This window comes from Oncorhynchus masou, chromosome 32, assembly GCF_036934945.1.
Source record: "Oncorhynchus masou masou isolate Uvic2021 chromosome 32, UVic_Omas_1.1, whole genome shotgun sequence".
NCBI classification, from domain to species: Eukaryota; Metazoa; Chordata; class Actinopteri; order Salmoniformes; family Salmonidae; genus Oncorhynchus; species Oncorhynchus masou.
The window spans coordinates 43191778-43206685 of record NC_088243.1 but is presented as its reverse complement, the minus strand read 5'-3'; the positions used below and the strand labels follow the sequence as shown (position 1 = coordinate 43206685).

Genomic DNA, 14908 nt, shown 5'->3' with positions numbered 1-14908 from the left:
ATCCTAACTGACCTAAGACAGATAATTTTTACTAGGATTAAATGTCAGGAATTGTGAAAATCTGGGAGTTTAAATGTATTTGGCTAAGGTGTATGTAAACTTCCGACTTCAACTGTATTTTCCAGCACTTGCGCTGTTGTTGCATCGCATGTGCTATCACAACAGCTGTTCCTCACTTGACTGTCATTCAGAAAATTCCTTCATGGATCAGATGATGTGTAATAATATCACAACATAATTAAAACAGCTCCACACCAAATGCGCATCCAACGAGTATTATGCATAATTATTGAAGAGTCAAGTTATTGACAGTATCAATTTAGGTTTTAAGTATCACAGTAAGGTGACTCTTTCGGTTAGAAGCATTCGATTTTGCAATGGCATGCATTTATGTGCCCATAAAAACGTTTTTCATCCCGTAACATAAGGAGACACAAAATGTTACGTAGTTACACTGCATTTCCGAGATCTCTTTACAAAAAGCTGTCTGACAGCTAGAGCCAGGATTCAAGTTTTATTTAACTAGGCAAGTCAGTTAAGAACAAATTATTATTTACAATGACTGCCTACCCCTACCCCAAACTGCCTCTCGAAGCAATGTCAGCACAAAAACTGTTTGTCGGGAGCTTCATGAAATGGTTTTCTAAGATCACCATGAGCAATTTCAAACGTCGGCTAGAGTGGTGTAAAGCCCGCCGGCATTGGACTCTGGAGCAGTGGAAACGTGTTCTCTGGAGTGATGACTCACGCTTCACTATCTGTCAGTCTGACGGATGAATCTGGGTTTGGCGGATGCCAGGAGAACACTACCTGCCCGAATGCATAGTGCCCACTGTAAAGTTTGGTGGAGGAGGAATAATGGTCCTTTCCTGTTTCAGCATGACAATGCCCCCATGCACAAAGGGAGGTCCATACAGAATTGGTGTCGAGATTGGTGTGGAAGAACTTGACTGGCCTGCGCAGACCCCTGACTTCAACCCCACTGAACACCTTTGGGATGAATTGGAACACCGACTGTGAGCTAGGCCTAATTGCCCAACATCAGTGGCCAACCTTACTAACACTCTTGTGTCTGAATGGAGGCAAGTCCCCGCAGCAATGTTCCATAATCTAGAGGAAAGTCTTCCCAGAAGAGTGGTAACAGCAAAGGGGGACCAACTCCATATTAATGCTGATGATTTTGGAATTAAATGTTCGACGAGCAGGTGTCCTCATACTTACAACAGAAAACCGAGGTAACAATGGTCAGAGAGATGACTAAGTTAAGGACCCTGGGACTAAACACCTCCCTCTGCAACTGGATCCTGGACTTCCTGACAGGCCACTCCCAGGTGGTAAGGGTAGGCAACAACACGTCTGCCACGCTGATTCTCAACACTGGGGCCCCTCAGGGGTGTGTACTCAGTCCCCTCCTGTACTCCCTGTTCACCCACGACTGCGTGGCCAAACATGATTCCAACACCATCATTAAGTTTGCTGACGACACAACAGTGGTAGGCCCAATCCTCGACAACGATGAGACAGCCTATAGGGAGCTGGTCAGAGAACTGGCAGTGTTGTCCTGGCACCACAACCTCTCCCTCAACGTGAGCAGGATAAAGTAGCTGATCGTGGACTACAGGAAAAGGCGAGCCGCACAGGCCCCCATTAACACCTGCATTACTTGCTGTTTGGGGGTTTAGGCTGGGTTTCTGTACAGCACTTTGAGATATCAGCTGATGTACGAAGGGCTATATAAATAAATTTGATTTGAACATCGACAGGGCTGAAGTGGAGCGGGTCGAGAGTTTCAAGTTCCTTGGTGTCCACATCACTAATTAACTATCATGGTCCAAACACACCAAGACAGTCGTGAGGAGGGCATGACAAAAGCTTTTCCCCTTCAGGAGACTGAAAAGACTTGGCATGGGTCCCCACATCCTCAAGAAGTTCTTCCTGCCAACCAGGACCTATATACTAGGCGGTGTCAGAGGAAAGCCCATAAATTGTCAGAGGCTCCATTCACCCAAGTCATAGACTGTGTTCTCTGATACCACACGGCAAGCAGTACCGGAGCGCCAAGTTTAGGCCCCAAAGGCTCCTTAACAGCTTCTACCCCCAAGCCATAAGACTGCTGAACAATTAATCAAATGGCCACTGGACTATTTACATTGACCCCCCCACCATTTGTTTTGTACACTGCTGTTACTCGCTGTTTATTATCTATGCATAGTCACACCACCCCTACCTACATGTACAAATTACCTCAACTAACTTGCACTGACTCTGTACCGGTACCCCCTGTATATAGCCTTGTTATTGTTATGTTAATTTTTTACTTTAGTTTATTTGGTAAATATTTTCTTAACTCTTCTTGAACTGCACTATTGGTTAAGGGCTGTAAGTAAGCATTTCACCGTAAGATCTACCTACACTTGTTGTATTCGGTGCATCACAAATAAGTTTGTTTTGATAACAGAGGTAATGCTAACTGACACGCTAACAGAGATGCTAACAGAGCTAATAATGATGCTAACAATCAATAGCAGTTTATTTCCCCTACCTGTTGACCAGGTGGCCCACCGATCTGAAGCTGTGGCTCATGTTGAGGGCGTTGACATAGCTGACACAGGGCAGCGTTCGGTAGAAGAGTAGCGCCTGCTGCCGGTGACCTTTGACCTCTAATGGCACGCTAATAGCCTGGCCCTTCCTCTGCTCCACTCGGGCCAGTTCAGCCAGTAGGGTGGCGCTCTCCTCAGGCCCTCTACTCACCAGGAGTCGGACGCCTGCCCTCACCAAGCTGGCCAGTGTGCTGTCATAGTAGCGTGTAGGTTGGAAAGGACGGGAAGCTTCACCTATGGGAAGAAGGCAAGGAAAATGTACAAAATATGAAGAATAACGAGCGGTAGATCAACTTTCCAAAAATGTTTGTCTGATGATAGAAAGGCAATGCTGAACCCTTTAAATACTGTCATGTGGGATATTCCTGGTTATAGTGTTACATTCAATATTTTATCAAACTTCCATATACATTCTGTCATTGGTCATCGCTAGACACACTTGATGTTTCTTGCCCTCCTGTGCGCATCATGAAAAGTTGGGCACGCAGTTCGGAGTTCGGAATCAGAAAGCTCTTTGTTTACCTAGCAGTGAGTGGATATGTTTGTATGTAACTTCAAACGCAACTCATACAAGTTAACAAGCATTGCAGATGTCATCAGAGGATTGATTACCTAGCAAGCTAGCAAGCCAACGAGGCAAGGTAAAATATCACAAATAGAGCTAGATCAAGCCAGAAGAATAATATACTTGTTGAACATACTGTAGCTATAGCCATCAGTCCTGCATGTTTTCATGGTTATCACTCACTGTTAAAGAGTGACTGCCCTTAAAAAACATATTTTTTTGAAAATGGCCTATGTGGCATTGATAAGACTTAGAAACATTTATTCTAGTGTCAAAATTTACTACAGTGTAAATAGTTTAATTTTGGTCATAAATTCTGTCTTGTCCAAAACTGAGGTTTGCGAGATGAGAAAAATGGTATGTCATGGAATGAAGGATACCGTAACAGTTTTCCATGGGTTGGCAGTACCCACGTAATCATAAATTCAGAGTGCAGCTGCACGCGACCCAATCATTAACGCCCATGGTCAATTAGCTTTGACATTCGATATCCCAATGGGGCTAGTTAGGGACCATCAGTAAATTAAATAATATTTTAAATGGTCAATTGCTCCAAACCTCAAACCAACTATAAATTGTAGAAATTCATATACAAATATTGAAAGCATTTAATGAGAACTAAAAGATGTGCAAGATGGAAATATTGTCCCATTTACATTGTGTAATTTATTGACAGTCCCCAAGTATTCCCAGAGATGGGCTATCCAAAGTCAAACCAGCTTTGCCATGGTCGCACACCAGCCGGCTGAAGCTAATTGGCAAATAATATGTCTAACTCTTCCTACCTGCGAACACACACGAGACACCCACATCATACCAACTCACTTTTGAATTAGTCCGCTAACATTTCTTAATGAACCAAATCTAAAACGAGGCCAAATAAGGAAGTGCAGTTGTCAATGTCCCGACTTTAGCGTTAGCTATCTCACTTCAAGAGCTTTTTGGTGCTGCTGCATCATTTCGAATGTGACATTTGCTTGTGGAATGGATCCAAATGAAAACACAGCAAGCTGGGCGAGCCAAATCAAGTGGCTTCTGTCACAATCAAACAAAAGTGAAGTGACAAGCATAATGTAGAAAATCAGGAAGTGACCCCACAGGAAGTATCCTAGTCAACAGGTCTGTCAAAAAGTGAGTGCGTGCCCTCCCTCACTTGGTTTGGTGCGGTCCTTCTCTACGATGAGACAGACCCGCTCAAATAGGCTCTGCAAACTGGTCACCCTCTCCACAAGCCGTTTGCGGTTCGGCATCCCAGCCAGCTCCGACTGGCACTGCCTCTCGACCGCCATGCGGTTACTGACCACGAAGTCGCAGCCGTCCAGCGAGCACACGTGGGCCGCGACAGCGCAACGCTGGCGCAGGCTGGAGACCACATCCACGCAGGCTGTGATACAGCGGCTGTCCACCAGTACAGCGACAAGGCCCGATGGGTTCGATGACGAGGCAGGGGGTTTGCTTAGAGTGGCAGCCTGACTGAAGGAGCTCTGGGCGTGGGGTGCTGAGGAGGTAGCCTGGGGAAAGACACAACATAGGGAGAAACATAGGGAGAAATCTAATTAATTACTACTTCTGAAATCCAGATTCCCAGAAGATTATATTCTATTCTTCTATTGTAGGAAAAGTTTGGCCTCGAAGGATGAAAATAGGTAGAACAGTTGTTGTTTGTACTCTGTACGGATTCAAACATCTGTTATTTACAGTAACTAAATATCCCTTGGTACGTGACACTAGGTGAATCTATTACAGTTTACTAACATCATAGTACATAGATTAGCATCTAACATATCTGTGTGACCTATATGGCTGTGTATACACGGGCAGCCCAATCAGATTTTATCTCACTAATTTGTCTTTCGACCAATCAGGACAGCTCTGTAAAAGAGTGGATGTGATTGGTCAAAAGACCAATTTGTGGGGAAAATATAGCAGAATTGAGCTGCCTGTGTAAACACAAACTATTTGGCCTATATCATGTGGCCCATATCAGTACATTACCACATTACCTGTGGCTGTTTACTTGAGAGCAACAGAGACTCTGACTGCTCAAAGTCCAGCTCCTCAGACAGGAGGGCCTGCTGATGGAGCCTCTGGTGACACCTCTCTTCTTGCTGCTCCTCTCTAGGTCCCCTCACGGAGCTCACTGAGGAGGTCCTGCTGGTTCCACTTGGGGCGCTAGGCTCCATCACAGAGTTCATAGAGGAGGACCTGGCTCCACTGAGGACTCTAGGCCCCACCACACAGCTTGTTGCGGAGGCTCTGGTGGATCCACCAGGGGGCACCTGCTGCCGTGGAGCTTTAAACACCCAGTCATTCTGTTGCTGTAACTCAGTTAGCCTGCAGATGGCAGCAACACCTTCAGCTTTCACACTATTTCTACTTTTCTCCACTTCTTCTTCCGAGCTGGAGTCCACCAAATGCACTATGCGGGAGCGCTTGTTTTTCCCAGCAGGATTAGGTTGAGGGTCAGCAGCCCTCTTGTCCAGAGTGGCAGGCCCGCTCCCAGCCTGAGCCCTGATGTTTCGGATCAGCGCCTTGCGTCTGGTGGGGTACTGCCTCCTCCCCTCCACGAAGGAGTCCTCGTAGATAAGTTCCAATGGAACCTCCTCATCCTCCTCACCGAGCTCTTCCTCATCACTGGCCCTCACCACAAAGCTGTCCTCCGCGTATGTCTCGTCCAGCTCAGGCACCTATGGACAGTTTGGAGAAAAGCTTAAGCAAAACATTATAAAGGTGATTGAATCGGCTAACTTTGTTTCTTTACCTCTATTCATTGTTTCTTTAAAAACTTTAAGAAATTAAGTCATAGATAGATAAAAAAATGTTCTCTCTAATCCAATAAAAAAGGGTTAAGTGGCTTGAAAAATCCGAGGTCCAGTGGGGTTTAAAGTAAAAAAGCCTTTATTTATCCTTCATAAACACCTATAGATTTCAGCATAAAGCGTTCATCAGAAAAAAAAGTCAACTTGAGTGCATTTGTATTTATTATGGATCCCCATTGGCAGCAGCTACATTTCCTGGGGTCCAGCAAAATTAAGGCACTTTATACAATTTTAAAACATTACAATACATTCACAAATTTCACAACACACGGTGTGCTCTCAGGCCCCTACTCCACCACTACCACATATCTACAGTACAAAATCCATGTGTATGTATTGTGTGTGTGTGTGTGTGCATGTGTCTGTGCCAATGTTTGTGTTGCTTCACGCTGTTCCATAAGGTGTTTTTTTAATCTGTTTTTTAAATCAAATTCTACTGCTTGCTGTGGAAAGACCTCCATGTAGTCATGGCTCTATGTAGTACTGTGTGCCTCCCCATCGTCTGTTCTGGACTTGGGGACTGTGAAGAGACCTCTTGTGGCATGTCTTGTGGGGTATGCATGGGTGTCTGAGCTGTGTGCCAGTAGTTTAGACCGACAGCTCAGTGCATTCAACATGTCAATACCTCTCAAATAAAAGTAGTGATGAAGTCACTCTCCTCCACTTTCAGCCAGGAGAGATTGACATGCATATTATTAATATTAGCTCTCTGTGTACACCCAAGGACCAGCTGTCTTGCCCTGTTTTGAGCCAATTGCATTTTTATTTTAAGTCATTTTATGTGGTACCTGACCACACGACTGAACAGTAGTCAAGGTGTGACAAAACTAGGGCCTGTCGGACCTTGTTGATAGTGTTGTTAAGAAGACAGAGCATCGCATTATTATAGACTACTTCTCATCTTAGCTACTACTGCATCAATATGTTTTGACCATGACAGTTTACAATCTAGGGTTACTCCAAGCAGTTTAGTCATCTCAACTTGATCAATTTCCACATAATTTATTACAAGGTTTAGTTGAGGTTTAGGGTCTAGTTACTGTTTTGTTTAGTGAGTGAAAAGGGTACAGTTGATTAAAAATCATAGAATAAAACTATAAAGGGACAGTTTCCCAAACACAGCCAAGTCCTAGACTAAAAATCATGTTCAATGGAGATTCACTATTGAAAGTGCATCTTAGACAAGGACTAACCTCTGTCTGGGAAACCGGCCCTAAGATTAATAGACACCAAAGAAATCCTGATAATCCTACCTGAGAGAAGATGTCCATGTTGTGGTTTAGCTTGTAGATCATTTTGAACTTGCCAGCCACAGCAGGGCTTCTCACTGACTTTAGGTAAACCCCCTGCATCTCAGAATCTGTCACACAGGGAGATACAATGAGAGAGAGTGTGTGTGTGTGTGTTGGGGCACACCGAAACAAAACAATACATAGTGCAACAGAAAATGAAAGTGAGCGATTCTTTAAGTATCTCCCCATTTTAGAAACGCTTTATTCTATTTCATGCCCAGTGAGTGAACTGTATAATAGGTGACTACCCGTATAACAACTGTATAACATAACAAGAGACTTTGGGTCCATGAAAAGCTCTGTATAAAACCCATGTTGTTGTTGCTATTATTGTTCTTATTATATTTGACCCCTCACCGTTGATTCCCTGGGAGCACTGGGTGTTGCTCACAACGAAGCCCTCCAGTGAGCGGTTCTGCTCTTTACCGTCCTCTTCGTCAGATGACACCTCCCCCCCCTCGGACAGCGCCGCCTCCTCGTCCAGAAAGTAACGGGCTCCTCGGTGGTGGTGCTGCATGGCCTGCTGTGAAGGAAATGTTGATTCGAAGGAGTAGATTACTGTATTGTCCAACGTACATATGACCAACAAAAATGTATTCTGCTTTATACCAAACCCTCCAAAAGACACAGAGGTTGGAGCAATTCATCAACAAACACAAACAGAGAAGGTAGCTGAATAACAACACACTTAAAATGACCCTGGGCTACTGAACACCACGTCTCACGTGAGATGTATTTGACACCTGACTGACCTTAGCTTTCCCATGCGACGCGGATGGTTTCACAGCCATACGGGGGGGCGCTCTTGGCTGTCGAACAGAGGTATTCTGGAAGTCATCGTCAGACATCGCCTCCCCCTCCCCCTCGCTCTCATCTGACTGGAAAAGAGGTTTTAAAGGACATGGTCAAAGCTATATTAACTTTATTATGACGGTCAGAAAAAAAGTGGTCAACATTCATTGTAATCCACAAGTATTTACTTGATGCTAGCTTGTACTGAATTAAGTAAAATATAATTGAGAGGAAGAGAACCAGACACACAAGCGGCTAGAAGCGACGAGTTTGAGAACGATACTTTAGTGATAGTGGTTGTAGTAATTATCTTACAATGCGTGCCACCGCATGCTTTGACTTCCTGGTCACTTGTAAAGGAGAATCCACATCACTGAGAAGCATTGACTGAGAGAGGAAATATAACAAACAATGGATGAACAGAATCATCAAATCATCAGAATCATTTGAATATATATATATATTTTTTAATCTCTTTTTCATCTCTCAAACAAATAACTTTTTTTCCCCAGACACTTCTGCATTTGTATCATTGATATTCTACATAAAAGACACAAAGTGTAAATCTTTAGTTTAGAAGCCCACGTGACTATTCTGACCCAATCATGCTTTCTGCAGGCTTTCTTTATCTCTGGCAAGGCCATGTATGCAACTCTGCGGTGAATAGTCTTGTATTGTCAAAACCGGAGTTGTCTCAGAGAAAACAGATGCTTTCCAAAAAGAGGCCAGTCTGAATGGAGAAATTGAAACAAAATAGACCTTCGCAAAAGCAGTCTGCGAGCCTGTTGCCATGCCGACAACAGACAGACTATGCTTAAAAGGCTTATATAGAGAAGTGAGATACATCAGACCTCTCAATATTGCGACGAAGTATGGTATCATTACTATTATATTGAGCGCTTCTTGAAATTGGGCACATATGCTCTACAGCCATGGCAAACAAAGTGTGGAAAAGATAAGAGGGCGGAAATTTGACATGGTAGGTTACATAATAGAAATGGATGATTGTACAGTTTTGATGGTAGTGCAACTCAATGCACTACTACTGAACAAAAATATAAAACGCAACATGCAACCATTTCAATGACTTTTACTGAGTTACAGTTCCATTTAAGGAAATCAGTCAATAGAAATGAATTCATTAGGCCCTAATCTATGAATTTCACATGAATGGAAATATAGATATGCATCTGTTGGTTAGATACCGTAGGTAAAAAAGGTAGGGGTGTGAATCAGAAAACCAGTCAGTATCTGGTATGACCATTTGCCTCATGCAGCGTGACACATTTCATTTTCATAGAGTTGATCAGGCTGTTGATTGTGGCCTGTGGAATGTTGTCCCAGTCTTCAATGGCTGTGCGAAGTTGCTGGATGTTGGCGGGAACTGGAACACACCATTGTACACGTCGATCCAGAGCATCCCAAACGTGCTCAATGGGTGACGTGTCTGGGGAGAATGCAGGCCATGGAAGAACTGGGATATTTTCAGCTTCCAGGAATTGTGTACAGATCCTTGTGATATGGGGCCGTGCAATATCATGCTGAAACGTGGTGATGGCAGTGGATGACTGGCACAACAATGGGCCTAAGGATCTCCTCACAGTATCACTGTGCATTCAAATTACCATCAATAAAATGCATTTGTGTTCGTTGTCTGTAGGTTATGCCTGCCCATACCATTACCCCAACACTACCATGGGGCACTCTATTCACAACATTGACTACAGCCCACTGAAGTCGGTTACGACTCTGAACTGCAATCAGGTCAAGACCCTGGTGAGGATGCAGAGCGCGCAGATGAGCTTCCCTGGGAGCTGTCCGGTCTCAGGGAATCCCGCATGTGAAGAAGCCGGACGAGGGGGTCCTGGGCTGGTGTGGTTACACGTGGTCTACGTTTGGTGAGGCCGGTTGAACGTTCTGCCAAATTCTCCAAAACAGTAAGCATGCCAATTGCACGCTCCCTCAAAACTTGAGACATCTGTGGCATTGTGTTGTGTGACAAAACTGCTAATTTTAGAGTGGCCTTTTATTGTCCCCAGCACAAGGTGCACCTGTGTACTGGTCATGCTGTTTAACCCGCTTCTTAATATGCCACACCTGTCAGGTGTATTAATTATCTTGGCACAGGAGAAATGCTCACTAACAGAGATGTAAACACATTTGGGAACAACATTTGAGATAAATAAGCTCTTTGTGCATATAGGAAACTTCTGAGACCAACACTTTACATGTTACATTTATATTATTGTTTAGTATACGTAAGTTAGAAAAATAAACATTAACACCACGACATGACATGACTAGAATTAGAGACCTAGTGCAAGTGTTCACCAGATCTACATTTGGTGGTTGTGTTTGACAGAATGAAGATGCATTACTGAAGGCTTACTATATAGTCATTGATACACAGGGGGTAAAGTAGCTAATTGGGACTTACCACGGGAGAAGACAAGGGGTTTGCCTTGACATGATGATGAACCCGCTTACGGGTGATAACCTCCTCCTCACTGTCACTGGTGCACAGGCCTGCGGCGGGGGACAACAAATCCTAATGCACATGCCTGAAGAGCTTACCCACTCACAGGCACAAACAGTCAATGCAAAGCAGTACCAATCTGATCTATCGCTCATGATGCGCTACCTTGATGAGATGTGTTGATCAGATTGTAAGAACACCTGCTAATTTCTCAACCAGGTATACATATTAACAAGGTGGCTTAGTTGTTTGTGAATGGGAAACTAGGGGACACAATGAAATTAAGCACCTGTAATAGTTGGGAGTGAACTAACCTGGATGAGGGGGGTCCAAGATGGATTTGTGAGACAAACTGTGTCCCATCTCTATTGAACCATTTCCTGGGTCCCCCGCCTGAGCTTTGGGAGTCTGGGCATTCCGTAAGGTCCCCTGGCATTTCCTCTTTGTGAATGAGAACGAAGTGGATGGGGTGGTGGAAGGACCAGGCAGGAGAACTCGCCTCGGTCCTAATGTGGGGATTGGTGAGAACAGAGCTCCGCTCTTGGAGGTCAGAGGAGAGGTCTGAGGCGAAGCCAGAGCAGAGGTGTCTGCCCTCTTCCTTCCCAGACAGGCTGCCAGGGGTGTGGACACGCTCTTCCTATGGAAACTAAAGTGGGGAGTGGATGAGCCAGAGATTTTTGGCTCATTCACTGTGGAGGAAAGGGGTGCTTCCTGTTTTTTGGCCCCAGGGGGTGAAGGTTTTGAGGGGAACGGACTAGGAGCAGCCTCTGTTTCCCCTTCATCCTCCTCCCAGCCCAAATCAAAGTTGACAGAGAACAAATCCTGAGAACAGACAAAGTTCTCAAAGTCCTGAGCAGGTTCCTGCTGCGCTACAGGAGAAGCATGGCTACGACTAGGTTTGACCTGATACACCATCTTTGTTTCTGTCACACTTTTACTTGACCCTATTAACCATTCCCTCTCCGGAGCCTTCAGGGGGCTAGGTATTCGGATACTGACCTTCCCTGGCGTAGGGATGTCCGGAATGGTCATCTGGAGGAAGGTGCCGTCATCTCCAAACAGGTCCATGCTTTCGTCCAGGTTGGTTTTAGAGTGCTGGGCTTTAGGCTGAGTGGGATGACATGGTGGCTTGAAGTCTGCTTTATCATCCATATCATCCTCCTTTATGTCATTGCTGTCATCCTCGAAGACCTCATCCCAGCTAGGGCTGCCAAGGGCACTTTTCCTACCCATGCTTTCTGCTGGCACAGTAATGGGTGATGAAGGGGAGTGCTGCTGATGAGGTGGTTCGCAATGGCTATCAGAGTCTAGAGAACCAACGTCTAAATCAACATTGGGAAATTGAGAAGCAGGATCGGCAAATTCCTCATCCACTTCCAGGGAGAAATTCACGTGGAATGTCTGACCTACATCCAGCAGTTCATCCAGAGGTTCAACCGGAAGTGTATGTGAACAGTCCTTGGTGGTGAAGGGGGTAGGCCCAGGGTCAAACTGAGGGCTGTCCAGGTCAAAGTGCAAAGCTGGAGGAGACCTAGACAGAAGCTCTGTCACGTTGACTAGAATGACCCTCAAGCTCTCTAACTTCTGTCTCAGGGGCTGCAACTTGGGGACAGCAGCATCACATTTGGGCAAGTAAAACAAAGCCTCCAGTTCAGAATCTTCATCTGACTTGGGTTCACGGTCTGCAATTGAGGTCAACCGATTGAGGTCAATCTGTTCTACAGCAGCAATGCAGTTCACTGATTCGCTCTCCAAATCCCTTGGAGAATTGAACTCTGAACCTTCACTCTCGTTGTTGAGTATGATACAGTCAAAATCCATGTCCATAATTGGCTGGTCACCCGTGGTCGAGAGTGGCCAGAGGCCTGGGTGACTTCTGAGGTCACGAGTCACCTCCTTGTGACATTCTGAAGGACCTCTGTTCTTTATCAGGGTCCATGGAGAGACTAAGGTTGTCTCTGCTTTAGAAATGCTTTCCCTCTGCACTTCCTTTTTGAGTTCTACACGGTCTAGGTCAGCTGAGGAAAGGCAGGAAGTCTTCTGCTTGTGGCTCAGGTTGGCCATTTTGGTTCTGGATTTTGTCATTTTTCCCTCTTTCTGCTTCTTTCCTTTGGTGGACTTTTCCTGCTGTGCTTCCTCCGTGAGGCCTATGACATCTGCTTTGTGGAGGTGGGGCAGCAGCTCCAACTCATATCTGCTTTCACCCTGTCAGATAAAACAAACACGACAATGAATTTAACTACAAAACTTTTTTCTTATTTAAAAAAAAAAAAAAAAAAAAAAGTTTGGTTGAAGCAAATTTCTTCAGATGTTGCACAAGCGATTGTATCATAACGCAAGTTACAGATTTAATACTTCCCTGGTACGACACACAGAGTTGACTGGTTATATAAACAACAATACATTTGACACAGTGCCTTTAGAAAGTAATCATACCCCTAGACTTATTCCACATGTTGTGTTACAGCCGGAATTCAAATCAAAGTGAAAACATGTTATCAGTATTCCGTAGGCTACGTCTTCATTCAGCGGATATGAGAAGTAGCATTAGGTTTAATGCTTAAACAAGCCTGATGTTTTATGTTGTGTACAGTGCCTTCTGAAAGCATTAATACCCCTGGACTTATTCCACATTGTTGTGGCAGCCTGAATTCAAAATGGATTAAATCACTCATCTACACACAAGTTTTAGCAAATGTATTGAAAATTAAAACACAGAAAGTATTCACACCCCTGACTCAATACTATGTAAAAGCACCTTTGGCAGCAGTTACAGCTGTGAGTGTTTCTGGTTAAGTCTAAGAGCTTTGCACACCTGGATTGTGCAAAATGTCCCATTATTTTCAGAATTCTTCAAGCTCTGTCAAATTGGTTGACAACCATTTTCAGGTCTTGCCATAAATCTGAAAGTGTATGTCAAAACTGTAACTCGGCCACTCCGAAAAATTCACTATGTTCTTGGTAAGCAACTCCAGTGTATATTTGGCCTTGTATTTAAGGTTATTGTCATACTCAAAGGTCAATTGATCTCCCAGTGTCTGGTGGAAAGCAGACTGAACCAGATTTTTCTCTAGGATTTTTTGTTTAGCTCCATTCCATTAATTTTATCATGAAAAACTCAACAATTCTTAACAAATAACAACTCTTAACAATCACAAGCATACCCCTAACATGAAGCAGCCAGCACTAAGCTGTAATGTGTTATGTTTAATGCAAATCCAATACACTTTGTATTCAGGATCTTTTGCAGTATTGCTTTAGTGCCTTGTTGCAAACAGGATACATGTTTTTTTCACTCTACCAATTAGGTTAGTATGGTGGAGTAACTGAAAATGTTGATCCATCCTCAGTTTTCTCCCATCACAGCAATTAAACTCCAAGAATTGTTAAGTCACCATTGGTGAAATCCCTGAGCGGTTTCCTTCCTCTCCGGTAACTGAGTTAGGAAGGACGCCTGTATCTTTACAGTGACTGGATGTATTGATACACCATCCAAAGAGTAATTTTGTAACCACCATGCTCAACAGGTTATTTTTACCCATCTAGATGCTGTTCTTTGCGAGACATTGGAAAACCTCCCTTGTCTTAGTGTTTGGATCCGTGTTTGAAATTCACTGCTCGACTGAGGGCCCTTACTGATAATTGTATGTGTGGGGTATAGAGATGAAGTAGTCATTAAAAAATCATGTTAAACACTATTATAGTCCATGCAACTTATTATGTTGCCATCCTGTACCTGTCCCGCAGGTGTGATGTTCGGATGTACCGATCCAGTGCAGGTGTTGTTACACGTGGTCTACCACTGTGAGGAAGATCAGCTGTCCGTCCTGTCTCCCTGTAGCGCTGTCTTAGGCGTCTCACAGTACGGACATTGCCATTTATTGCCCTGGCCATAACTGCAGTCCTCATGCCTCCTTGCAGCATGCCTAAGGCACGTTCACACAGATGAGCGGGGACCCTGGGCATCTTTCTTTTGGTGTTTTTCAGAGTCAGTAGAAAGACCTCTTTCGTGTCCTAAGTTTTAACTGTGACTTTAATTGCCTACCGTCTGTAAGCTGTTAGTGTCTTAACGACCGTTCCACAGGTGCATGTTCATTAATTGTTTATGGTTCATTGAACAAGCATGGGAAACAGTGTTTAAACCCTTTATAATGAAGATCTGTGAAGTTATTTGGATTTTTTATGAATTATCTATGAAAGACAGGGTCCTGAAAAAGGGACGTTTCTTTTTTTTCCTGAGTTTAGATATTTTTGGTCACTGGCCTACACACAATATCCCTTAATGTCCAAGAATTGAATTATGTTATTTGTCACATTTACAAATGGATTGAAATTGAAAAGCTGAATTATCTTCAGTGAATAGG

At 44.1% G+C, this 14908-nt stretch overlaps 1 protein-coding gene across 2 annotated transcripts in view; it reads right to left on the bottom strand.

The window, feature by feature from the left end:
• Positions 1-14908, bottom strand: part of fancm (FA complementation group M) — a 75872-nt gene that overhangs the window by 7670 nt on the left and 53294 nt on the right. The window contains exons 14-22 of one of the 2 annotated variants that reach the window (XM_064954198.1): positions 10859-12749; positions 10506-10594; positions 8384-8455; positions 8029-8154; positions 7634-7799; positions 7238-7344; positions 5169-5852; positions 4319-4676; positions 2543-2834 (exon numbers count right to left, since the gene is read on the bottom strand). In XM_064954198.1, the coding sequence (XP_064810270.1) occupies positions 2543-2834; positions 4319-4676; positions 5169-5852; positions 7238-7344; positions 7634-7799; positions 8029-8154; positions 8384-8455; positions 10506-10594; positions 10859-12749 (3785 nt within the window). The remainder of the gene's footprint in view (positions 1-2542; positions 2835-4318; positions 4677-5168; positions 5853-7237; positions 7345-7633; positions 7800-8028; positions 8155-8383; positions 8456-10505; positions 10595-10858; positions 12750-14908) is intronic. The other variant, XM_064954199.1, reaches the window with a different exon arrangement.